This window comes from Heterocephalus glaber, unplaced genomic scaffold (assembly GCF_053883595.1).
Source record: "Heterocephalus glaber isolate CG9 unplaced genomic scaffold, H.glaber_assembly_v1.0 deba00001594, whole genome shotgun sequence".
NCBI lineage: Eukaryota > Metazoa > Chordata > Mammalia > Rodentia > Bathyergidae > Heterocephalus > Heterocephalus glaber.
Genome location: NW_028258369.1, coordinates 8,398,880 through 8,426,458, shown reverse-complemented (window position 1 = coordinate 8,426,458; position 27,579 = coordinate 8,398,880). Strand labels below are relative to the sequence as shown.

Here is a 27,579-nt window from a genome sequence, read left to right as displayed (position 1 = left end):
AGGGGCAGGGTGGGGAGAAGGGAATACCCATAACTCAACAGGTGGTCCTGTATAGAATTGTTCTGTTTTACCATTTAGAACTGTTACTGAGTGTATCCGTTTAATTTCTTTTTTCCAGTTATATAAGCAATGCATCTGTTTTGTAAAACACCTGGAAAATGAAAACGTTTCAAATCATTTATAATAGCTGTCAACAATCAGTGACCACCCCCTTCCTAGGACTATGTATCTTCATTGATTTATTTACCTGAAGTGGAATCTTATTTATTTGACTTTCTTTAATTTCTGGTTAAGCTGATTATTTTGTTACGCTGTCTGTAGTTAGGCTGTCTCTCTGTCCTTATCCTTGGCACAGTTCTTTGTGGTCACTTTTTGTGTTCTTAGTGGGTAACCAGACATTCTGTGTTGCCTTTCCTTGCAGGAAGTAGAATGGTTCTAGCTCATGATGGGAGGGGTGATGCTGGCAAGTTTTTGTTCACATTTTCTTGTAAGATTCTGATACCAAACTATGTCTCATTAGCTTTCAGTCTGAATCAATCTATCTTCCTTCCTTCCTTCCTTCTCTCTCTCTCTCTCTCTTTCTTTCTTTCTTATCTTTTTCTCTCTTGTCTTGCAGCTGATGGTGAGACCATTTTAAAAGGCCTGCAGTCCATTTTCCAGGAGCAGGGCATGGCAGAGTCGGTGCATACCTGGCAGGATCATGGCTACCTAGCAACCTACACAAACAAAAATGGCAGGTGAGGTGGTCTTGAGGCTTCTTCAGATCTGGGCTGAAGGAAGAGCAGAGATGGGGGCGAAGTAGGGGCTGAGGGTGATGTCCAGGTAGTTTTTAATTCTTTGACAACTCTTAGGGGTGGTAGAATTCAGTGCTTCTCAATCCTAGCTGATGAATGTACATTAGAATTTCCTGGAAAGAGCTTTCACAAAATACCCTTGGCTGGGCATTTCGCCCAGAGATTGTGAGGCCACTGGATCTGGACATCAGTGTCTGTAAAGCCCCAGCAATTCTACTGTGTGACTAGAATGAAGAACCCCCAGCAGCATAAGCAGTTTGAAATGGCAGGCAGTGATCCAAGTTGGTTAAGTAGATTCCTGGGCCTCTTCCTCAAGACTTTCTGCTACAGTGGGTCTGGGTTAAGGACCTCTCTGATTGAATTTCTAGGAAGCCCTCTGGTTGCTGACGCTGCTGGTTAGGAGTGACTGACTATCCGTCAGTAGAGACCTCGGTAAAATGCAGGATGATAACGTCTACAAATAGCTTGACAGGGGGCTGATATGGTCCTAGAGTTCAACATGTTTTTTTTTAGGACTTTACCGACTGTATAGACTTGGTGTAGTCAATATGTAGTTGAAGTGAATATGTTCTGGAGAGTAGGAAAGAAAACCTAAATTAAGGATTGACCAGGCTCTCATCCTGGCAGTGTAATCAAAGCAGAAAGCATGTGGAAGGCAGTTTGGGAAGCTCTCACTCACATAGGACATTAAGTGCCTTTTCTCTGGGGATGGGCTGGGGTGAGGCTAGTGGTCTGGGGGAAGACTAGACAGGAAGGTTGGCGCAGGTGCAAGGCTGATGGGTTTGAAATGGCTTCAGTGTTACTCAGACCATTTCAGATTGCTGCTATAGAAGGCAAACAAGTGAAGGTATTTTTTTCCCTTGCCTTTTGTCTCAATTTGGAAGACAGAAGGGTTTACCACGGGCTACTCAGTTTATAGTCACCGCAGTGTCACAGCCACTTACAGCAACCCCAGCAGACCCTTTTAACCCAGCCAGCTGTCTCACATGGCTTCCTTCACGTCCCATTTTCTCTTCTGTTGAAAGAAAAAGTAACCACCCCCATTATCTTCAAGAGGCCCAGAAGACAAAATGCTATGAGGGGAAATTTTACTTTTTGAGCACTCCCCCCAAGTTGGCCACCTCTGTGGCACTAATTTCTGTTCTGTGTCCTAATGCCTGGTAAAGACATACCAAGCCCAGACCTGCATTGTAACTATGTGACCAAACTCTCTGTATGTGTTTAGCAGACTCCTCAAATGTATCTAAAATGATTATTTCTTCCTTAAGGGTAGATAGTGCAGTCAGCACCACACCCTTTGCAGCTGAGCCCTGCCTGTGGCAGGCAGTTCGTGAGGTTCCTACCACACACACCAATTCCATTCATAGAGAGGACTCAGAATTCTTCCCGGAAGGGAATTTTTGAGTGACAAGAGCTATTTGGAAATTGCTTTTGAAAGCAGAACAAGTAAAAAAATGAACATGCTTAGTTTCAAAACATATTTTCCACATTTGTCTCTCTCTCTCTTAATAAGCTGGGACTCATCTCAAGGTGCCTGTCTTGAAAGCCCACTTCTCCCCACCAACACATGGGCTCGAGAAAAAATGGAAGTTCCACACCCTCTTTATAGCCTGCTTTTAGCTTCTCCTAGGTTTGTGTCCCTTTGTGATGAGTAGCCTGGCCCTGGTCACTAGACACCTTTTTTCAGCTTTTCCGTATCTTTCCTCCCAACCTTTTGACTTTCTCTATTTGTGGTTAATTCCTGAGAGGCTCACATGCTGACCTCCCCACATTTGCTGTGTTGTGCATTTCTTTGTCCTTCTCTCACCCGCACCCTTCTCGTCCTTTGTGCTGCTGCTGGAGGGGGAAGGAAAGATGATCCACTCATTCAGGTGTAGACAGCTTGTGGTGTCTGGCCCCGGACTTGACTTTGAGGCCACTTAAGGGCTGGAGGTGAAAATTAAATAATTTTATTGTTTTTTAATCCAAGCGTACTACCTGTATTCTCTGAACAGAATTCATCTTTTAATTTAGTATTTTTCAAATGCTTATTTAACTATAGCTTACAGTAAGGAGAAATTAATTTCATAACCCTGGAAATATACACATGTGTGTATATGCAATACAAATATATAATCAGGGCAAACGTTTCAAGAGACATTTTTCTTGTTTTTATTTTTAAAATAACGGCTTTATTGAACTAAAATTTGCATACCACATAGTTTACAAACGTAAAGTATAAGATTCAGTAGATTTTAGCACATTGTACAACCCTGACCACAATCAATTTAGATCATTTTTGTTACCCCAAAACAAAACACTCTATCCACTAGCTATCATCAACAGACATCTTATTGTATGTGATATAGTCATATATTTTATTTTAAAAAGGCTGATCAGATCCACTGAATTAAGGGCCGGAAAACTTTCTATAAGGAACTACATAAGGTTGCTGTCCCATGTGTTTTTCTTAAACAACTCTTCAAAAATGTAAAACCATCCTTAGCCTGGACAATGCGCCTCTGCTCTGGTGGCTTTGGTTTGAACTTAGTCCGTTGGTAGAATTCAGTTTGCCCTTCCTCCTAAAGTCATTGTTACTAAACCTGACAGAATCACCCGAGGAAACGTTTTAATGTTCACAGATCTTCTGACTCTCCTTCTGGGCCTCAGAACCAGTTTTGAAGTCCTTAGCGTTTGGTGCCACCTTCTAAATCTTCCATAAATCCTCCATAGATGATTGGTAACTTCTCCCCTCAAAGCCCCTGAAAAGAAAGCCAGGGTTAACTGTAATGCAGGGGAAAAAAAGCAGTGGTCTTTTCTTTGAATGGCGACAGCCTCTTTTTCCTTTGGTGTGTTGTGATATAATTCCTCACCCTAAAATTATATTTTCTTTTGTAGCTTTGCCAATTTGAGAATTTATCCACATGGATTGGTATTGCTGGACCTTCAGAGTTACGACAGTGATATCCAGGGCAAAGAAGAAATCGACAACGTTGGTTTTTCACTATTTACCTTTTATTTTATTTTTTTACAAAATTTTACTTTCATTTAAGGATCATGAAATTTGTTTAGTTTAATGATGTAAAAATTTTCTCTTAATTGCTTGCTTCCCATTTAACTTGATTTTAATTTTCCCTAAGTAGTTTTAAAAGAGAAAATAGTTATCCCTTAGTTGGTTTTGGGAACCTGGCTGTCACCTTTCCCTTTTAACTTTCCCAGTATGAGTGATGATTTTGCTTTCTTTTGGAGGGATATAGACCCTGCAACCAGGACTTTATACCTGCAATATCCTTTAGTTTTCCCCTTCCCAGTTGTTTTGTTGCCCCGTGAGGGTTAGTTAGTAGAGTGGGACCAAACCTGGAGGCCACTGTAGGGACAGAAGGGGCACATGTATGGATCGATGTCACAACAGCTCTGTCAACCTGGTCTCAGGCTTCTGCTCTGCAATTTAGCTGTTCTACACAGCTTATTCTGTAAGCCTGTTGATTTCTTTTCTTTTAATTGTAGCTTTTGAACAAAGTAGAAGAGAAAATGAAAGAATTGAGTCAGGCCAGTATTGGGCGGGTGAAGCGGTAAGTCCACTCTTGAATGTCCTTATATATTTGTTTAGTTTGTAAAATAAACAGAATGGCAGTGTTGCCCCCAAAGTGCCTTTTGTTTTGTTTTATTTTTTGTTTTTTTCCCCTGGTACTGGGCATCGAACTCAGGACCTTGGGCTTGTGAGGCAGGTGTGGCGCCATTGAGGTAACTCTCTGGCCCCTTGCCAAAGTGCCTTTTTAAGATGTAGAAAAGATCAAAGTCAATACCTGCCTCTCTGGCAACTTTGAACCGAGCTCCTGGGCCCCTCACACTGCAACACAGGACACGGTGTATGAAAATAAACAGATACAGGTAGGGAACTGAAGGCGACCGGACGCAATGATACTGAAAGGTGATGTGGAGTAATTCCAGGAAGCTGGAAGTATGTGAACCGGAAACCCAGGTAGGGCTGCCCTCTCAGTCAAAGGGGAGCTAACACCCCCCCCCCCCCCCCCCGACCTTCTTTCCAAAAGAGAAAAGGACATGTGTCTCTCTGCTCAGGGTTCTGGGTTCCAGATTAGAATTAAGCAGTTTAAAGATACTTCTGATGGGGTGGAGTGATCAAAGCCATCAAGATAGAAAACTTCCAGAGGTACTAAGACTTGAGAGACCATCCACTATTAGCTTCTACGAGTGGGTTATTTTCTTTTTTTTTTTTGGTACTGGGGATCGAACTTGGAACCTTGCGCTTGCAAGGCAGGAGCCGGAACCACTGAGCTAAATCCCCGGCCCAGAGTGGGTTATTTTCAAATGGTAATAAAAATTGAAGCTTTCCCTGTCCCCTGGGAGTAGCTAAACACATGTGGCCATTTATTGTTCACTTTGGGATTGAACCCAGGGCCTTGTATACACTGGGCGCAGGCTCTACCTCTGATCTGTATCCTAAGCCCTACATGAGACTTCAAGTTAAAAATGAATAAACAATTAATGTCCTCAGTGATATTAGCCTCATGTCAGATAGCTCTGAAATGTCTGCCATTGGTGCCGGACTTTAAAGAACTTTGACGGATGTAGCAGTTTTGACATTTATTGGAAGGGATAGGATCTAGTAGGTCATGGGGTTTAAGTGCTTTGGATACACAGCATCTCATTCTCAGCAATATGCCCTTGCCCTGCCTTGGTGGCTCTTTATAAGGCCACAAGGCACAGGTGGCCCATCCCTTGCTCATAAGTTAGGCTCATAGATGGGAAGACAGGAAGGACTTTGCCAAGATCACTCTATCACTGATGGGAATGATCAGAATACTGGTTTCTCTACTTCATAGCAGTTTCCATAAGAGGAAATCCTTACTGGCAAGGGCTACAATGATTGATGATTAAGCACTTAATGACTCACTGTGTTGAGTTTGATCAGCCCATCAGGAAGCTCTGGGGCAGATGTAAGATAATTGTAAGATAAGGTAATTGTTTAACCTCCTGTAGTTGGAAAGGGAAGCAGGAAACTAAGTGAAAAGAACAGACTGGGTGCAAAACTTGCCCACTTACTAAAATCTGTCTCAATACACAGGTTTTTTTTTATACCCCGCCCAAGCTCAATTAGGGAGTCCTTAGCCATGTCTCTTTCCCTTCCCCATTTGTTTTTGTGGTGACAGGGATGGAACCAAAGGTTTCTTGCACACCGGGCAAGTATTCTACTACTGAGCTACATTCTAGCCCTTAGAATTTTAATATGAAAACAAATAACCAGGAATTCCTTATAGATTAAATCAGAAAATACAGTGGTACCTTGCTACACATTGTTAATTGGTTCCAGGAGGTGTGATGAATATCAAACAAATTGTTTTGGCTGGAAAGAGTACCCAGTCACAAGGCAATTGACACCAACAAGTTCTAGCTTATACATTGAGTACCAAACAAATGATGAATATAGGGACAGAATTTTCACATCACAACGTGTCATGTACCCAACTCGAGTTTCAAAACAGTCAAGTACCAAAGTATGACTATGTTTTATTGAATGTCTTTTGCAATGAGCTCTTCATTGATATCCCTGTCTTCATTCTCTATTTCTCTTCTCCCCTACCCCAACTTTAAACTTCGAACAGTGAACAGGCTAATCCCATAACTAATCCACCCTCACTATATCATCTTCAGAGGCTGTCAACTACTACTTAGCTTGCTATTCCAATAGAGTCTGCATCTTACGCCCTGCAGACAGATACTACACCCTTCCCCAGAGCTGCCCATTCAGTGGCACTTAGAGACCTTTGCACATGTGGGTCCCGGATGGGAACTCTTTTCCACACCTCATGACAATGCCTGAAATGGGCCTCTGCACACGAACATCTCTGGACAGAGGGGCTTCATCTGCGGTGAAGTGAGCAGGGACCCCTCTATCTGGGCTTTAGCACACAGAGTGGGGATTGGGCCTGGGAGGGCGCGGGGATGCAACAGCCACCTGAATTGAGGTCGTGGCTGTGGCCTCTGCCAACCAAGCCAGGAAAGAACAACAGTGGTGGGTGACCAGGCTGGGGACAAGGGCACTGGAGTTCCTAGCCTGGCTTGGTTGAGCTTCACTCTCACTTTGGGACAGCTAGGATAATGCTTCTTTCCCCTCTTTTCTGCTCCATTACCTCTTTTCAGAACTAGTGCTCCGTGCTTCTTAAATCAGTGAAAAGACCCAAGAACACCCTTCTTTAAAATACATCCACATCCACACCACTTTCTGGACACTTCATCTTTTCCTGCTCGCAGAGTTTTTCTTATCCGTAGCCATTTGAATTATGAGGTTCCCACTGTGTGGGGAAATGAGTTGGTCCACATTAAAATGCACTCTTGATTTTCCTCAGGCTTGCTCTAAGAGTGAGAAGATAGAATGCATTTCTGGGCTTCAGCATCATAAGAAGTCTGGTTCTTTTTATATTTCGGTGTAAGAGTTTCCTGAGATTGGAGTTAAGCTTTAGATTTTTCATTTCAAAATACAAGTTGTTGTTGCTTGTCACAGTTTTTGTATCTTCTCATAAAATAAGGATGAAAAAAATGAGAGGTTGAGAATATCTCGTTATATGCCCGTTGTTACTGGCCCCAAACAGGAGAAATATTTTACTTTTTGGTTTGGGAAATAACATTGTTAGAGATGAAATTATGACAGATAACTCAGTAATATCTCAAATTACTTTTCCCCTTTGGCTGATGAATTAAATCTGAATTTTGGACTAAGAAGCCATGGGATTTATCGAAAAAGTAATTCTTGCATTCTACTTTCAAATGAAAACAAGAAGAGAAGCTCACGTAAATTATGTTTCTTGCACCCTATCCCCCCACACACCTTGCTGGGGATGGAGCCCAGGGCTGAGCTACTCAACCAGTCCAGTTTCATTTGTTAGAAAATTTCTTGAATTGACAGTGTGCCTGAGCCTCAGCACACATTCCACCTGGTTCTCTGCAGTCCGTTTCTGACTTTCAGCAGTGAAGCTTGAAGTGAGTTTTGTAGGTTCCACAGTGTCTCCTGGCAGCCCATTACGGGGAAATGCACTTTATGCTGGGTTGAATACTTCAAGTAATGGCTTCCACATCCTGTTAGAGATCCTTGTTGGTTCCTTGTCAGTCTTTCAGAACCATTGTGTTGCAGTGGAGAAGAGAGCTCTTCAGCTTAACCCTGGCACTATTGACACAACTGAGAATAGATACTGTTTATTTTCAGTGGATTTGTGCCTAGTGTAGTATTGCCTGTAGCTGCTGGCTGTCAACCAGGGGGGAGGTTTCCTTCCCTGAAAGACATGACTTTGTATTTGTCACTTTCATGAGGGCCACCTTCCTGTTGACTCATTTCCCCACTTTACTCCTGTCCACTCCCCACTGCCCACCATGGCTGGAGGAGGCTTCTTCCAAGTCCTGTGTGCCAGCTGTCTGGGGGCTGTCCTGATTAGGGCTTTACCTTGTACAAGAAAAACCTCTGGTCTGCCTAACTTCCCGAAAGCTGGATTTGTTCACCAGAAAGGTGAAGTTCAGTCAGAGGTTGTTAGCTTAAATAAGAGTTAGTGGGAATTTGCATTGTCTAATGCTCTTTGTAAATGTTAGTATTTTCTTAGAGAAAGCCTCATTAAATTGTAACAGGTTCAGGCTGTACTCTTGGAAGCAGATGAAAAGGGAGTGGGAAGAGACTCATCAGGCAGGGGCAGTGTATTCCAGCCATGTGGGTGTCTGTGACTATGTCATGCTGTTCTACTGTTGAACAGTACTGTGCCTGAGAACACAACTTGCATGCTGCTTCTGTGTTATGTTGCAGTGTGTTCTCATTTTCTTTGTGTTTGGGTTAGATTTTCCAAGCCCCTTTCTAGGTCTATTTTCTCCTGTCATTTAGTGTCCTCTGCTGGTAATTTCTGGTGTATTCACCCTATCAGAAAAAAGAGTACTGTATTTGCAAAAGCATGGAATGAGAAAAACCATCCTTTTGCATCTACTCCAGTAATAATTGTTTTATGCAATAATCTTCTAGATGGATTGGGGGTGTAGCTCAGTGGTAGAGCCCTTGCCTAGCATGTGCAAAGCCCTGAGTTCAATCCCCAGCATCACAAAAGTCTTGGATATCACTGTCACTGGTAAAGGTTTGTTAAGAGAACACTGCCATCATCAAGTTTCAGAGGACCTCCCCCATAGCCTGCTTAGGAACTTCAGAAGATGGGAAGGGACCTTTGTAAGTGCAAATGGAGAGATCCAGCTAATGCCACTGTACCCAACTGATCACACTCTTTGCATCACCAATAATAGCACAGGCACACCTCTTATATTCTTTTTTTGTTTTTGGTACCGGTGATCGAACTCGGGTCCTTGCGCTTTGTGCAGCAGGCAGCCGAAACCACTGAGCTAAATCCCCGTCCCACCTCTTATATTCTTGATGAGACATTTGTGTAATGTATGTCAACCTGACTCTAATCATGAAGAAATCAGGTAAATCAACATGAGGGATTTTTATGCACAATTCCTGATCTAGACTTTTCAGAGATAGCATGAAACTCACCAGAATAAATCAAAGAATATTCTAAGTGAAATGAGTAAAAAAGAAAAAAAAATACAGTGTATGAACCTTTGTTCAAAAGCAGGAAAGCTGTATAGGACGTAATTGGGATAATTAGGGACACTTGAAGATGGATTCTGTAATGATAGGGTTGCATCCAGAATGGTTCTTTGTGACTGTAGTAACAGCAGTGTGGTTATACAGGAGGTCTTAAGCGATAAATACTTGCTGAAAAGTATTTGGGAGTGAAGTGTCATGTCTACAATGGACATTTTCTCCTTTAACCTTTTATTAGGAAATATTAGAAGCATACCAGAAAGGTTTTATACAATATGTACAATAGTTGATACTTGATGGTAGTAATGATTGTAAAAAAGTAAATGCCCAAGCCTTGGGTTCAATTTGTGCCCTCAAGGAGTCTGCCTGCAGCATGTGGCTTTGTTTTATATGTTCTCCATGACAGATCCCCTTGTAAGGTAGCATTCTAGAAAAGTTCATTCCTCTTTCTCTTTTTTCTAGTTTACCAACCATAGTTCGAGGAGGGGCCATCGACAGATACTGGCCCACTGCTGATGGGCGGCTGGTTGAGTATGACATAGATGAAGTAGTATATGATGAAGATTCACCTTACCAGAACATTAAAATTCTACACTCAAAGCAGTTTGGAAATATTCTCATCCTTAGTGGGGATGTTAGTAAGTACTGCATCCCTGTCCTGATTGCCTAGTAAGATAGTAATGTGTTGGATGATGGCATTTTCCTTACAGATAGCATATCATAGATTTGTCCAAGTTTATGTCTGACACTGCTATCTTTTAAAGTGCATACTTACAATACATTAGCCTGTGGATGGTCTGTGGTCTGGGTTTTCATATAAACTTTGTCTTGACATTGCTTTTTCTTGTGAGGAGTAATTAGATTGTATTATTTTTTTACTTTTTTTTTTGGTACCGGTGATCAAACTCAGAACCTTGCACTTGCGAGGCCGGCACAGCATTACTGAGCTAAATCCCCAGCCCAGATTGTATTTTTTTTTAAAGTACAAGTGCTTATTTAAAAAATACTTTGTCATGGAAAAATTCAAACCTAAGTACTGTATATACAGTAAACCCCTGACTTACGAACAAGTTCCGTTCTGGGAGAACCTTTGCAAGTCGGACTCATTTGTAATCTGACAAAGTGAGTCTTATACATTATACAGTACATCTGTGAGTCTTTCACAGTACACCTGTGAAAGTTTGCATCTCGAATGTTCGTAAGTCAGGGACTTGCTGTATAAACCTACGGTATGATAGACTCACATGTTCTTATCATCAAGCATCAATAATTATTAACTAACTACTGGCCAGTCTTATTTCACCAAAACTGTAGTCCATCTTGTCCTTGTCATATTATTTTGAAATAACTGCCAAATGTCGCATTATTTCATCTGTGAGGATGGCATTGCTTTTTTTTTTAATTTAAAAATAACTTATCAAATGCAACACATACAGAAATTAAAACCATTCAAAGAAGAATAATGGAAGGGAAAAAAACTGCAATAATACTCAAATACAGTAGAACTCAACCAAAACAAAACTGAAAAGCACTTAAACATTTTTCCATATAACTTAAAAAAACATCTCAAGCACCAAGACACCAAAGGATGTGATTTGTTTTAGAAAGATCCCCAAAACCAACATTGAACAAATAATGATCTGGAAAAAAACTCCAGTTAGCTAGCATACTCCACATAAGCCAAACTTCTCCCTAATTTAAATTTCGGTACAGTCATATGACACATGATGGAAACACAATCCGAAAAATGTGTTATTAGGCCATTTCATCCATGTGTATCCTTAATTACACTTTCAGTTTCTCACACGACATGGCTTTTAATTATCCATATCAGCACATTATTAAGACTGACTCTTCTTTGCACTGATTATTGCCATTTTTGTTAGGTGTTAGATGCATAAGTGGCAACCGTCTTGCGTGTTACTAACAGTTTTTGCAAGATTGAAAATTTAACATTTTAGCACTTTCTAAAGTAGTGAGGTCAGGTGGTTTGTGTACTTGAGTGGAGTCACCATTTGGATTTCTGTTTCTCCTCCCTAGATTTGGCAGAGAGTGATTTGGCATACACCCGGGCCATCATGGGCAGTGGCAAAGAAGATTACACTGGCAAAGACGTACTGATTCTGGGAGGTGGAGATGGAGGCATATTATGTGAAATAGTCAAACTGAAACCAAAGATGGTCACTATGGTAGAGATATCCTTTATTGCGTAAGAGAACAAGTTTAGTGGGCTTGTTTTGTTTCCTTTTTCCTTTTGTATCTTAAGTTCAAGTCTCACAGACTCAAGGCAAGTGTGTTACATAGAGTGCTTTGAACAAACATGTCACCTTGGTACTAGTAGCTTTTTATATGGCCACCAACAGAGTAGCAGAGAGAATGCAGTTGGAGATTAGACTGGCTTTCATACCCCATGTGCTGCTTACGGGTTGCCAAAATGGCTTCCCTAAGCCATTTTATGAGAAGAAAAGAAATTCAGTTCCTTTTGAATGTCTTTAGTGTGAAAATAAAAATCATAATTTATCTCATCAGTTCTAACTTGTGATACTCAAATTTGTATTACAAAAACTTTACTCTTGTTTTAACCTTACTTTTTACTGTTTTTTTTCTTCCAGCATTAGGGATTGAACCCAGGGCCTCGTGCATGGTAGGCAAGTGCTCTCCCATTGAGCTATAACCCCAGCCTTAACCTTTCTTTTTAAAGTGTTACTATTTTCAGAGTTCTCTGATATATACACATTCTCCTTAACCTGTTTCGGACATTGACCAAATGGTGGTTGACGCATGTAAGAAATATATGCGCAAAACATGTAATGACGTCTTAGACAATCTTAAAGGAGACTGCTATCAGGTAATTATTTTTCCTGTTAATGTATTTTTAAGTCAACTGATAATGTATAAGTTACTGTTTGGAATTGTGCTTTCTTAACACAGCTTTTAGCATAATTGGTTAAGAAGACAGATTGTCTCTTTGTGTGAGTTAAGTGAATATTTATATTTAGGGTAGATGTGTACAGATAGTAAAACAGAAGCCTGCAACTCCAGATTCTCTGAATTAAATCATATTAATTCTTTTCTTTTTGCTGTTGGGATCAAACTTGGGACCTTGTACATGCTGCACACACTCTACCACTGAGCTTCATCCCTGCCCACATTAATTCATGTATAAAAGATACTGTGTACCTTTTTATGACTTGCCAGCCACCACCTTTTGTCTCTTTCCTGAGTAATCTCTTTGAGCCTTTGTCTTTCATATGGAATTTGAGTATTTAATTGGTAGGTGTAGTTGATTAAAATGTTTGAGGTAGGAGCAGTTGCTTCTGGCTAACAAGCAATTAGTTTCTGTCCTAAATTCTACTGTGCTTAAAAGTTGACCAATTATAATATGTAGAATACATTTTGCATTGTTTTTTTTGGATGCATAGTTTTGATTCCCATACCTGTGGGGCTTTTTAGAACAAGATATCCAAGCAAAGAGTCATTTTAACAGATTTCTTAAATGTTTATTTCCAGATTTATAAGCTATTTAGATGAGAGCTTTAATATGTAAATTATTTAACACCCTCTTCTTAATGTACATATGTATGTGCATCTAAATTGATTTCATAGTACACGCATGTTAAGTTTTTAAAGGTGAGATAAATTCTGTCGATATTATAATGCAGTTGTGATTGTTTTGTGGGCCAAAAGGAAAGAAAAATATAAACTCAGCTCATACTATTCGGAAGTGTAAGAAGGGAGTGGAGAATTATGTTCTTTAGAGTACTTGGAGAGTTGCATAGTGAGCAGAGTACTTGCATAGTGAGCTCAAAGTTAACATTATTTACAAATAATAGGTCAGACATGTTGTTTAATCCAATGTCTGGTGGACATTATTTCTATTATAAAAATGAAGGTGAAGCTTAAGGAAGTTTAAAGGGAATTAATTCAAGGTCATAGGGTAATCTTAGAGGAATATGGCACAAAGTCCTGTCCCCCTGGCTGCTTATGTGGCTTTGTTATATGAATTCAGAAAAGACCAGAAGTGCAAGCCCAAAGTATCAGTATGGTTGAGTTGTTGACTGTAGAGACTGGATGTGAGTAGGAAGATTGACCAGTGGCCTGGAAAGCAGTCTCTTGATCTGAGAATTGAAGTGAAGGCGGGGCACAAGTAGTAACCCAGTTGAACGTGTGAGGCAAGGGAAAAGTCCTCTGTGTGTGTGTGAGTGTGTGTGTGGTGTGTTTTAGTGTTCAATGATAGGCATTGAATGAATATGTGAATGAGTAGTGTTAAATCCACCTTTATGGGAACCCATAGAAACAAATCACACCTTGTTTTTAATGAAAGCTGGACTAGAGGGCATTGGTGCCAGAGTGTCCCCCCTGCCCACCCAGCACAACCACCAGGGGAAGCCTGGAATATTCTTCTCTGGCCCAGAGTTCTCCTGAAGCTCTCAAGGCATGGGGGATTGGGTAGGAGACCTTGTCTGTCTGGAAGACCCATTTGAATACCCTCCCTTAAGGGCAAGCCAGCCCTTTGACCACTAACATACTACCATTGAAAAGATTCCAGGTATTTCCATGTGTTTATCATTTGAAAAGCAGATATCTCAACATTTGTTTAGAAAATAGAAAATGTTCCAAAGCACCTCCATTCTTTTTATAATGAATAAAACCTTAATACTGAAAAAACCTAAAGATTTATTATATACATTTATATACAAAATTTCCAAGTAAAATAGTAAGTTAAATCTGCACCTTAAAAGTTCTGTGGTGGAGCCAAGTAGAATTTAGTTTAGACATGTAAAGTCGTGAACTTTAAGAAATCTGTTAACAGAATTATATAAATAATTCAAAGAAGAAAAAATTAATAAATGACAAAGTTTGAGAATACTTAGTAGTCATTCTTAATAAAAATTCTTCAGGTGAAATAAGATTACAATAGAAGGAGTCACTGAAACATAGAAACCATCAGAAACTTAGCTGGACAGTTGTAAAATATAGTAAGTGGCAAAAGCCATTTCCATTGAAACTAGGAACAAAATGAAGATGCTTATCATTACCTGTGTTCAATATTGTTTTGAGGCAGCTAATATAGTAAGGCAGAAAAATGGAAAAAGTAATTGCTGATGATATTCATGCTTAGAAAATCTGGAAAATTAACTAGATTAATAAGAGTTTGATAAAGTGATAAATAAGTACTACATTTTTTCTCTATGCTAAATGCTGAACAGCTTGAAAGGAAATGAGGTGGAGGGTTGAAAGGCATCCTATTCAAAGTAATAATCAACTGCTCAATACCTAGGAATAAGCAAAAATGATATTGTGAGACTGATCTGAATCAAGATAGGATCTTATAGAGAGACATGACAACTGAATATGTGGAGAAGCATGCATTTCTTGCACAATAATAATAGGACATTGTCTTTTTTTCAATTATGAGTAATTCCAATCAGAATCCTGAGGGAGGGTTTAGAATTAGCCCAACCGATTTTAATTTTCATTTGTAAAAATAAGAATAGCCAAATCATAGTGAAGGGAAATTTGTCCCATTGGTTTTTAATTTACTGGAAGGCAGAGTAATCCAATAGGAAGTATGTCACAGGACCAGTTAGAGGGATGCCACGGGAACTTGAACGTGGCTGAGTGTTAGTCCTGTGCACACTGCTAGATTATGGCCTAAGATGCACTTCAGTTTACTTGGGAGAAGGTCTAGTTGATTTAATCAGGGGCGGCATAGTGGACTGTCCATCTGGTGAGGAGAAAGTTAACAACCTAGAAACCATAGAAAGAGGAATTTCAGTAGCTTAAGTTCGAGGTATAAAAACTAAAAGACTTAGGAACCTTTAGAGTATTTACCCTCAGAGTTGGGAAATACTTTTAAAAGGAAGACACTCAAACTGTTAATGGTATTTTGTTGTCATTACCAAGTGATAAGACACATGAGAGAACTGTAACAGACATGACTGGGAGTTAATCCCTTGTGTAATACAAAGAACCCCTACAACTTAAAATTTAAAGCTGAAGTTAGCTAAATTGATTAAGTGTAAAGGATATGAACAGATGCTTCTCAGAAGAGCAAAGCCAAATAAACTGGGAAAAAAGCACCCTGTTGGTGATCCAAAAAGTTCATTTTAAATCATTAGCAACAGACTTGGCACAATTTAGGAGAGGGACAATAATCCATGCTAGGGAGGATGCAAAGAAATCACTGCATGTGTGAGTTGTCGTTTAGAACATGAATTGCTATCAAAACTCAGGATTAAACCACACATGGCCTTTACCTAGATAACCCAGTGCTTAAGCACCCAGCCCACAGACAAAGGCATTCATACAAGGAGATTTACTCTGACTGTTTGTAGAGGCCAGGGCTTGGCAATGACAAAAACAAAATGTTTTTAGTGAAATGATGTAATTTTAAAAATAAATTTTATAATTACCTGGAAAAAAATGTTAGGCAAAAATGTGCAAGTTCAGAATGTGTGATTCAGGTTTTATGAAAGAGAACACAAATTTGTGTTTATGTATAAATGGATATTCTAAGAATCCATATGAGCATGTGGAAAAATTATGAGCATATCAAATGGGATTAATGTGTATTGTAGACAGCTAGGGGGTTAGTACACTATCTTTGCTTAGTGGAACTTGGATGATGCCTTAAGTAAAGCGAGTTATGAAACAGTGAGAGTAAAATTTTTTCAAAATTGGAACTCATAAAAATACAAAATATCATAGGGAGTTGTGGCAGATTTTTGATTTCTAACTTGTTATATGTAAATCTTTTTGTTGTTGGTAGAAAGCTAAAAGATAATAACTTCTTCTCTTAGGGTTTTTACCTAGAGCCAGATGTGTTCCCAGATATTTCAAAGATAAGGCAAACCCCAAAATTCCAGTCATATTTCCTGTACACAGTAGTTGTCTTCCCTTACCCTTGAGGACTATGTTCCCAGATTCTCAATGGATGCCTGAAACTGCATAGTCCCAACCCCTGTGTATGCCATTTTTTCCTATGCATACATGTCTATGATAATGATTTAAATTGAGCATAGTAAGAGAGTAACCATAACTACCACTAATAAAGTAGAACAGTTATAAGGATATACTATAATGAAATTGCCATCATCGCTACTCTTGTGTTTTGGGGCCACTGTTAAGTAAAATAAAGGTTACCTGAACATACACACTGTGTGACACTGCAGTCTGATAACCGAGGCAGCCACTAAGTGGCTAATGGATGGGTTGCGCACATTGTGTGGAGATTTGGGACAAGAGGTTGGTTCATATCTTAGGTGGGGTAAGGTTTCACCATGCCAAACACAATTTAAAACTCATGAATTTTCTTTCTGGAATTTTCCATGTAATATGCTCACATTGAGGTTGGCCATGGCACACGGAAGCCATGGACAGACAGTAAAACTGTGATAGCAAAGGACTGCTTTACTTACTATGTAGGATCTGTATGACAATTCCAGCCCTTAACTGCTGTTCTCTCCCCTTTGGTGACTCTTTTGTGGTGGAAGCTGATATTTAGGACATGAATTTATTATCAGCATACTTAGACTATTTGAAAAATTGTTAAGTTAATAGTTAATGTGTAAAAATCAATAACATAGTCATCAGTACAGAAGAAAAGAGTAGAGGAAAGCAGCGCTAGGGAAGGCAGTCTGGATCAGAGTTAAAAGTATGAACTTGCTTTTGGTGTATTTCTTGCCTCTATTTCTTACTGAGTGCTTTTGGGAAAGCTATGTAACCTCGCTTAAGTTAGTTTCCACCTGTAGAGTTATTGTTTAGATGAGATGAGGATGCATATAGGGCATACACTGATCACTTAATTTTTCACTATTACAGACATGAATGAAAGTCTTTGTATGACAGGTGCTGTGAATTTAAGCCATAGCTTGCACTTTCCCACATTCCTCTGCAAGTCTTGTTGAACTACATGCATATGTGTTGGCTTACTCATATCCTGTTCTCTCTGGAAGGTTCTAATAGAAGACTGTATTCCAGTACTGAAGAGGTACGCCAAAGAAGGGAGAGAGTTTGATTATGTGATTAATGATTTGACAGCTGTTCCAATCTCCACATCTCCAGAAGAAGGTAGGTTCTGTTTTGTGTTGTTAACTGTGGTAATTGTTCATGGAAATGTTTTCTCCAGGGGAGGGTGAAAGGATCTTGGAGATGGTCTAATTACGTTCTCTCATTTTATAAAGGGAATTAAACTGAGGCCCCTGGTGGAAAGATGGCTGGATTTAGATTTGACTTTAATTCCTGTTCCACCATTAAATGAATGAATTAACTCAGCCACTAGAAAAAAGCCACGAAGTGCAATGGCTCATAATCATATCATTTAGACATTACATTGCTTGATAATTTGTTTAAATTATGTGATTTTTATCTGTAGTGGCACAAATTGATGACTTAAACCAAGGACAGAAACACTCCCACTTCTCAAGTCACATACCCCAAATCTCTGCTGGTGTGTGCTTTTCTGTGTTAATATTTTTCTATGAATTTGACTTCCTGCTTAGTTTGCAAAATGGGGTCTCAACCTGATGACCCTTTCAGCTTTTTCTGGGAATGTTGCTACATTCTCTCTTAAAGCACTTTTCTTTAAGAAGTCAAACCCTGCCGTTGTGTGGGATCACTGTTTCTTAGGGGTGGGGGGAAGGGGATAGAACCCAGCACCTTGCACATACTAGGCAAGTGCTTCACCACTGAGCTACACTGCTAGCCCATTATATCAAATCTTTATTAGTGGTGTGAGAACAGTGCCGAGTAGATGCATATTTGATTTTAACCTTGGCGTCTATGTGTAGCATGCATGTGACATATCAGCTATGTGACTCTATTATTGTTCTGAGTAAGCTTTCAAATATTGGATGGGTCTTAGGCTCCTGGCTCTTTCTTCCTTGTTTATATTGAGTACCAGCATGAATATTTGATGATTGGTGTTTTTGATGCATGCAAAGCCGCATTTGTACAACTTAATTTTTTTAATGTCCAGATTCCACATGGGAGTTTCTCAGACTGATTCTTGACCTCTCAATGAAAGTATTGAAACACGATGGGAAGTATTTTACACAGGTAGGCTGTTTTTCCCCTGAGATTCTCAATGAGAATTTTGTATTTTAAAATTTGCATATTCTTGAAGTTTCTGTTAAGAATAGAATAGCACCATTGGATTATGTTCTCTAAGCAGTTGGTTTCTAAATGTCTGACCTTTTACCTTTTGGAAATAAATGAGTTTTTAGCGGGAACCAAAATTTATCCTGATTTGTCAGACCTGGTCTTTGGCTGTAGTATGAGCTGCTGCCACCAGATGGAGACACAGATTATGGGTTTTTTTTCCTCCCCTCATCTGGGAGACTTTTCATTGAAAAAAGCCCCTTTAGCCACATAAACTTGATAAACAGCTTTGCCTGTGGTATGAACTACAGCCACCAGATGGAAGCAAATTGTGGTGTTTTACTCACTTTCTAGGGGAACCTTAATTTTCAGAGAAAGTTTGAAGGTATATTTCTTGATGTCCATATAAAATACATGTATACACAAAACCTATTAAAATACTTAATGGATGCACCTTGAGACCATTAATGTTAAGTGAAATATCAGACACAGAAGCTTAAATATCACATGGTTTCTCTCATATGAGAAATCCAAAGTATAAATAATTTCAAGAGCAGAATAAAAGATAGATGATAGGAAACAGGTTGATAGATGTTTTGCAAAATGGGAAAGTGATCTAGAGATGGAGGAAGAGAGGATGGAAGGGAGGGGAAGGAAAAAGAATTAGAATATTTTAAGTACGTGCATCAACGCCCCACAATGAATATATCATTGTGTACTGCAAATATGTACCAAATAAAAAACTAAAACATCTTAAATTTTATTTTAGTCTCTTTTTTTTTGTACCAGGAATAGAACTCAGGGCCTTGTGATTGTCAGGCAGGTGCTGTGCCACTGAGCTGCATCCCCAGTCCTTAAATTTAATTTAACTGGTGCATAAAACTAAAAAAGTTATAAATATTTTGGGGGGTACCATATGATGTTTTGGTACATGTATACACTGGGTAGTACTTGAATCAGGGTAAGGATCTGTCTCCTCAAGCACTTGTCATTTCTTTATAGTAGAAACATTTAGAATCTTTTCTTTTGGCTGTATAAATTGTACAGTGGATAGTTGTTTTCCATAGTCACCTTACTTTTCAATAGCACGCCAGAACATCTTGCTCCTATCCAATACTATAACTTAGTTCTACTCATTGATCAACTGCTTTTTGTAAAAAACAAAGCATTAGTTATTTCAATATCAGGAACAGGTTTGAAGCATTAACTTTTCTCCTGAGGAGGTACTTACAGACCCTACTGTACCCTAGATATTTTCTGGGATCTGAGATGGATAATGCTGAAAACAACTTAGCAACTTCAAAACACCTTGACCTAGGCTCCAGCCTGCCCTGTTTCCCTCCTTCTCTCACTGCATACAAGAGCTGCAGACATGTAGCGATTCCTCCTGGACTTTGCACTTGTGAAAGGCTTGTAAAGCTTCTAGGCGAGCAAATAACTAAGAATGGATATATGCCCCCTGGTGTGTAGGAATGATCTTTTAAATACATTCTAGACTTGATTCGATTTATAGCAGATCTACAAACTGTGGTCCAGATCTGGCCTCTTGCTGTTTTTGTACTTTTCATGGCACATGACCATGCCCATTTATCACGTATTGTCAGTGGCAGTGAGGAATGGTTGTAAAGGAGGCTGTACATTTTGCACAGCCTAAAGTATTTCCTGTCTGGCTCTTTGCCGATGAAGTTTGCTGACCCTGTTTTGTAAGGTATCTTTAGTAAAACCTGCTCAAACAAAGGGTTCTTACTATAACAGCAACCCGGATTCAACAAGTTGGACTTTTTTGTCAGTGGATATTTCATAAGCAGAGCATACCTATAGCGTTTTTTTTCCTTACACATTTCTCCAAATAGGAAATCACATGCAGATTAAGTTGAAGAAGGATATGAAGTTCTGGGATCTTTAAACAAAGAAAGACTGAAAAGAAGCTGGATACAGTGGTATACGCCTATAATCCTTCTTACTTGGTAGGCTGAGGCAGGAGGATCACTAGTTCCAGGTCAGCCTGGACAACATAGTGATATTTTGTTTAAAAAATCAAAACAGGGCGGGGGATTTAGCTCAGTGGTTCCGGCACCTGCCTCGAGAGTGCAAGGTCCTGAGAGTTCGATTCCCAGTACCAAAAAAAAAAAAAAGAAAAGAAAAGAAAAGAAAAAAAAAAACAAAACAGGGCTGGGGATTTAGCTCAGTGGTTTCGCTGCCTGCTGTGCAAGTGCAAGGACCCGAGTTCGATCCCTGGTACCAAAAATCAATCAATCAATCAAACAAAACAGGGCTAGGGATGTAGCTCAGTGGTGCTGTGCCTGCCTGGCAAGCACAAGGTCCTGAGTTCAAGTCCTGGTACCGGGAAAAAAAATCAAAACGGAGGAGTCTCTGAACCTAGTCAGTTTGGAGTAGACAAAAAGGAGCATTAGAAAGTATGACTTGTTTTCTTTTCTTTTGAATATTTGCCTGGTAGACTGCCTCTTATGAGGAACTAGTATCTTAGAATGGAAGACCAGTAGGAATGCTTGCTTAGAATATCACCATAGTTCATTTGTAAATATTGATGACCTAGGCTTTGATAACTTGCATTTGCCAACTGACTTACCAACAGTCACAAGTATTATATGCCTAGGGCCATAGTGTTTTCCAAGAATTATCCAAAAGATGTATTACGGCATGTTCTCTGTCCTTATATTCATCACTGTTGGAAATACAGTGTCCTCATTTTGTAACACCTGGGGATCGTACTGTATATTCACTGGTCAGATGTATCTCACAGTGAGATTCATAGGGACTGAGAGGTGTAAGCTTTTCAGAAGCTGTACTCAAGTCAGGAAGCAAGGTGGTCTACTCAGGGTGTATTGCTATAGTCGCCACAGTGTGGGTTTTTTGGTCCTTCTTTTTTGGTGCTGAGATTGAACCCAGGGCCTTGCACAGTGTCGAGTAAGTGCTCTATCACTGAGCTGCATCCCACATGCTTGGGAGATCTCAGTTCTTGCCATGTTCACCCCTCCATGCAGGAGTGTGCAGCTAAGAATTGAAATAAGGTTAAAAATAAAATGAAAATGTTGTGTGGTGATTTATAAAAGCCAAGTGTTCCTGCCCCAAACTGCTTATGTCACAGTGAAGAGTTTGTGCTGTCACTGTTGTCACCATGGCTGCTTGAATGCAGCCATGTTAGCATGCCATGAAGCTGGGGAATGTGTTGTAGGAATTGTGCTGGGCCAGGTGGGCCAGTAGAACTCAAATGGGGGGGTTGCTTTTCTGGCCTAGGAGGCAGGTCCTCAGAATGGAGTACCCGTATTTCTCTCCCTTATACCTTAATGGATATAAAATTTGTATGTAACATGGATGTAAGCTACAATGCAGATGTACTAGCAAACTTCTGACCACTCCTGTCTCACTTCAACTGGATGTTGTCAGTACCCTTGACACATCTGTATTCTTTTTTTTGGCGGGGGGGAGGTACTGGGGATCGAACTTGGGACGTTGCACTTGCGAGGCTGGCGGTGGAACTACTGAGCTAAATCCCCAGCCCTCACATCTGTATTCTTAATACCTGCTGCTTCCTGTAAATAACCTATTCTTAGTGTCATTTTAAGAACTCCTGTATTTTCTCTATAGATGATTCACATAGGTGTGATTTCTCTGTTATTTAGTTATGCTTGCTTTTGAACCTGATAAAAAGGTGTTGCTGTAGGTACCTGCCTTTTTTACATTACAGAAATAATGTATGCTAACTTAAGTTTACAATATTCAAACGATACAGAAATCTATAAAGTAAAAAAGCAAGTGTCACTTAAACCTAAATGGGGCAAGGAGAACTGTCTAGAGCCGAAGCTGCTGAACTGCGATTTAACTCCTAGTTGTGCTCCCACCCCTTGTCCCATCTCTTCCTTTTGTCCTTAATGGGTGACTAATTCTTTGCTATTAGATTTTATTTTCTGAATCTCTTGCATATCTTTCTTTTTATAAAAAAGAAAAATGTTCTATTTAAGTAGACAGGAAAGTGAAATGTATCACGTTACTTTTTTGGGGTAAGTCTATTTGTGGAGTTTCTTCTTTTCTTTTTAAAAACTGCTTCTTGACAATGTTGGGAAAGAGCAAATTAAAACTTTCCCATTTCCTTACCACATTCTCTGTAAGGAGCTCCTTCCATATTCTCTCTTCAGAGAAAGTGTGTCAGTTTTAAGATGGCAAGGAAAACCATTCAGCTGTTCACCTTGGTGGCATTTCCACTCTATAGCTTCCCCAGTGGTGATGTGTTCTAAAAACAACCAGGCAGTGTTTTCTATTTATGATTCGTAAATTACACATGTGGTGTTTATGTGCTCTCATGGTGAACTTGATGTTGAAACCAAATTATATGCTGGTGAAGGGCATTTTGGTCAAACCCCACTGCAGGACCCTAGATGATGGGTTATTAAACAGCAGGCTCTGGAGGATGACGTCATGGTGAGCAAATGTGCTAAGTTGAAGCCACCAAGGCCAGCTCTTGGAAGATATCTCGTCTCGTCTAGGGCTGACTGAGCTGCTGGGTTTGAAATGGCATTTTCAGAAATTCTTACATCATAGGTTGTCTTCATTTGTAAATAATTTTCACTTTACATTGTACTTGGCTATTTTGAGACAGATTCATTGTAGAGTTCTTAAGAAAGAATGGTATCAATACATGGATTTGGTAGGCTTCTGAATGTTATAAGTTTCAGTGGTTAAAGAACTAGGTAATATTAAATACACATCTTGTTTTCTAAATGCAACATGAAAAGCAAGTGTGGGAAAAGTGGGCTAAAATTGTGATAAACTCTATCCCAGAGCTACTAAATCAAAACTTAAATGTCCTGTGATTGATGTACACACTAAAAATTGAGAAGCACTGCTCTAGAGCTAAGCAGACAATGTATCCATACAGTAGCTCTACCATGTTTTGTCCAGCATCTCTGATTCTCTTCAGCTTTTTTTTTTCTCATGGTCACAGAACGGCTGCTGCAGCTCCATGTTACGTCTGGCTTATAGACTGGAAGAGAGTTGGAGGGGCCAGTCACTCTTATCTTTGATTGTTCAGAATCAAAAGCTTTCCCAGCTGACTTCCGCTGTATTTCATTGACCACCTCTACCTGCCGAGGAGGCTGAAAAGTGATAACCAAAAAGGGAGAAGAGTTATTACAATGAAGTCAAGGGAAAGTTTTTGATAAAGAGTGCAACTGGTGCTGGTGGTGTAGCTTAGTGGAAGAATCTTTGCCTAGCCTGCCCTGGGTTCAGTCCCCCCCCCCAAAAGCAAAGCAGCCTCAGGATATCCTTAGAATATATATCTTGGGTGAACTTTTGTTTTGTTATGCCTTAAAATCAGTCACAGGTTTGGGGGAAAGGAAAGTGCACAAGGTATAAATACAGTTCCACGTCAATGTTTTCGCCTTTTAGAACGGTTCTAATTTAGACCATTCTGGAAATCAGGAACACTATCTCTTTGATACTTCATTTTCAACATAGTAGCGACCATTATAAAAATTACTTTCAGTAGGTTATGTGTATGACTCTGCCAGATTGCATGGTGTGTATACAGTGAACTGTGTCATTAACGAGAAATTGGTCTCACTGCTTTGTATTGCTTCACACTCTAATAATTTGAAATAGCTTGGTAAATGAGTAGGAAAATGAGCTAATGAGTCTATAAGTAGATTACAATGCAATTTGTGAAAATACAGAGGCCTTATCTTATTTTTAAAGATGGAGCTTTTATCTCAAGCTAGAATTGTTCTTTATTTGAGCCTTCAAATGTGTAGGACTCAAGAATCCCATTGCTTGCTTTTCTGTCTTTGATTTAGGGAAACTGTGTCAATTTGACAGAAGCCCTGTCGCTCTATGAAGAACAGCTTGGGCGCCTGTATTGTCCTGTGGAATTCTCGAAGGAGATCGTCTGTGTCCCTTCATACTTGGAATTGTATCCTTTGACTACGACATTGTGTTGCCCTATCAGAACATTCGAGTAATCATATGCCAGTCTTAACATTTTAAATCCTAATAATAAACAAAATTAGCTTGGTAATATATAAAACCCCAGTTCTCAAACTTGGCTAGGATCTCTTGGTGACTTTCAGAGAAAACACTGATTTCTGAGTCCACTCTCAGTGACTCTGGAGAGTGACTTCCCAGGTGAATAATTAAGTACCACTGGCCCAAGGCAGTGGTTCTCAAAGGTTTCCCAGACCTGCTGTGTTGCCCAGAACTAGTTAGATATGCAGATTCTCATAGAGGTTCTCAAAGGCTTCCTAGACCAGCTGGATCACCTGAAAACTAGTTAGAGGTGAACATTCTCAAGCCCCACCCTGACCTGCTGACCAGTCAGAAACGTGGAGGTGGGCCCAGTGTCCTGTTTTCATCAGCCCTCCGGGGGCCTTTTGGGCACCCAAAAGGCATGAGAATCCCTGGTTTATAATGCTGCCCTATCTGTGGCAGGTAAAAATTCCAGAGATACTCATTTTACTCGTATTAAAACTGACTTCAGTGTTAATTCCCACGCTTTACTTGATGCTAATTTGCAGTAGAAATTGAGAACTAAAACAGTGATGGGAACTGAAGTGTTAATGCTAGCAGTCCCCATTCCAGCCAGTAAAATTATTCCAGAGAAAGAGGAAAGAACGGGAGGAAAACTGAAATGCAGGCATTGTTAAAAATTTGTACTGCTTTTCCTTCTTCTCAGAGGCAGACAGGCTATAGTCTGCAGTCAACAGGATCCTTATCTGGGGTGGCCCAGGCTGCAGTTGTCATTGTCATTAGGGGAGATCCCTAGACTGCTGCTGACCTGCAGCTAGACTGGGTTCTGCCGGAACAGAGCCACACAGAGCCAGGTAGCCTGCTGAGGCCCGACCCCAGGCAAGAGGCAAGAGCTCCCTAGGTCCGTCATGAGAGGAAGGGATACTTTGTATGTGGAGTAGCTGTGTCCTGAGGCCCGTGGAGAGATGGGACGTCTCCCTCCACCTGCTGCCTAGATTCAGTGTCCTTCAGCAGTGTTTGTGTAGTCAGGTCTGTGATTACATGTTTAGAGGCTGGAAAATCAGTTGGTAATGTTTGGGGAAAGGCTTCTGCCCTCTGGTTCCCCTTCTTCCCTCCTTCCACTCCCCCCTTTCCCTCCAATCTCCTCCACTTTTCCTTGTCTCTTTTCCTCACTCTGTCTTTCCCTTCTTTCTTATACTATCTCCCCAAACCTTTTTCTGGGACCTTGGAAATAGTAGTGTTACCAGAGAAAATCTCTGTGTTCCTTCAGTTTAGCCTTTTGCCCACTCAGTTTTTCCTTTAAATGTCCCAGGTGGGAAGTGTCCTAGGCTGCAAAGTGGCCTTGTGCAAAGGCTTTTATTCTCATGGCCACACTGCTCTAAGGCATGCAGCTTTTCATTCATCTTTCAATTTGTAGGCCAACACACAGATGTTAAGTGAGACCTGTTCTGCCTTGAATTACCTGCTTTCATTCCTTAACTCCTGTCCAGGTGGGTATTTTACACTGTTTGGAAGAAAGCTAAACCCTGAAGATGGATGTCCCAGTGAGGTGTGCTGCAGATAGCCTTCCTGACCTCCATACGCTGTACATGCCATCAAAATGAGTCAGGCAATTGATTGTGACTTCCTTAAAGTTTCCTCTTTTTAATTATTATTTTTAATTTAAAAAAGCAAATGGAAAATGTATATTTTGATGAGCTAGGGTGTTATTTTTTTGAAAGTCAGCTGAAGGACAATTAGTACAGCAAAGACTGCTAAATGCACTGACCCCCTAGAATGTGATTTTTGTTACTTTTTATTTCTGTGTGGGTTTTTTGTTTTGTTTTGTTTTGATTGTGGTGGAATTTAAATTCGGACCTTTGGAGGAATGAGCATCATTGTTTTTGTTTCAGAGGGAAGTTCTTGATGGTTTTAAAAAAATTGACTTAGATTTTAAAATTTGGTCCTTTTAAGAAAGAGTTAAAAATGAATAGCAATGCTTCAATTAAAGTTACAAAAGAGATATTTCATGTGTTCTGTTGTTTTATTTCAGCCCAGTCCCCTTGTTCTCATCTCCGATGTGTAGAACAAAAAGGTATCTTTGTTTTTAGTTCGGTTATAACATTCGGTATCATTTATGTCCTTGTAATAGAATGACCTTGGGGGCTTTTTTGAACAGTAGTAATGACTTCATTACCACTGCAGTAAGTCATTCAGAGCCTATTATATTCACTACTTCATTATAAAGTTGACCTGAGGATAGCAAAGGATCTTGCCTGACTGTAAAGTTGAAAGTCAAAAGCTTTCTTCTATTCTCACCCTTACTGGTATATTAGATGTGGAAATAAAGATCATTTTGGATAGTTGCTGTGAGTAGAGTTTGTGGAGAGACCTGTGGCAAACAGAACTTGAAAATTCTCCTAAGCAAATGCATGTGACTCTCAGATTGGTATTGTATTGTGGGTTAACAGTCCACATCAAAGGTTAGCTTATATTGATTGAGGTTGTTACAGAGACATTGCGGGGTTATCATGTTTTAGAAAAAAAATACTTTATCAGTGAAATCAGTTTATTTTTGTTGAATTTACAATAAGCAAAATGATAAAAATGAAATATTCAGGGTCCATTTTGAGATAGAATTAGTGTCAACACAGAACATCCTTCCAAAGTAGGAACAAATGGTAAAGTATGTAGCAAGTGTTTTTTAAGAATGAATGTAAGTAAGCCTACTTCTTTTCGTTTTTTTGTTCTTTTTATTGAATTGGCATGGAAGAAGAAATGGTATGGTAGAATAAAAGGAGCTAGAAAGTCACACTGGAACTAGAGAAGTTTAAGAAATGTTTTTCTTGTGCTTGTACAGGTTAAAACCCACATCGGTGGACATCCTCCCCAGCCCTTCCAGTTCGGCTGTAATGCTTTACAAAGGCTCTCTTTACTGTTTAGAATTTAAAACCATCATGCTATTATTATTAGAATACTATTTGGAGTCAATAGAATTGGTTTTTTTTCCAGTTTAGGAAGGAAATCATTTGGATACAGTAAGTGTGGGTATGACTTTGTACTTGAAGACTAGCTTGAGGCCAAGGCAGCAGGTCTGCTGATAAGTCTGGTGATGCAGTTCCTGCTAAGAACTGAAAGGTAGAAACAAAGTGG

The 27,579-nt window shown here is 39.8% G+C and overlaps 1 protein-coding gene across 3 annotated transcripts in view; it reads left to right on the top strand.

The window, feature by feature from the left end:
- Sms (spermine synthase) overlaps positions 1–26,451 on the top strand; it is a 56,703-nt gene extending 30,252 nt beyond the window's left edge. For all 3 annotated transcript variants that reach the window (XM_087193635.1, XM_087193634.1, XM_087193636.1), the window contains exons 2-11: positions 617–737; positions 3,672–3,765; positions 4,281–4,345; positions 9,829–10,004; positions 11,407–11,563; positions 12,136–12,214; positions 17,325–17,439; positions 18,347–18,426; positions 24,279–24,394; positions 25,938–26,451. In XM_087193635.1, the coding sequence (XP_087049761.1) occupies positions 670–737; positions 3,672–3,765; positions 4,281–4,345; positions 9,829–10,004; positions 11,407–11,563; positions 12,136–12,214; positions 17,325–17,439; positions 18,347–18,426; positions 24,279–24,394; positions 25,938–25,977 (990 nt within the window). In that variant the 5' untranslated portion in view covers positions 617–669 and the 3' untranslated portion in view covers positions 25,978–26,451. The remainder of the gene's footprint in view (positions 1–616; positions 738–3,671; positions 3,766–4,280; positions 4,346–9,828; positions 10,005–11,406; positions 11,564–12,135; positions 12,215–17,324; positions 17,440–18,346; positions 18,427–24,278; positions 24,395–25,937) is intronic.
- The last annotated feature ends 1,128 nt before the right edge of the window (positions 26,452–27,579 follow it).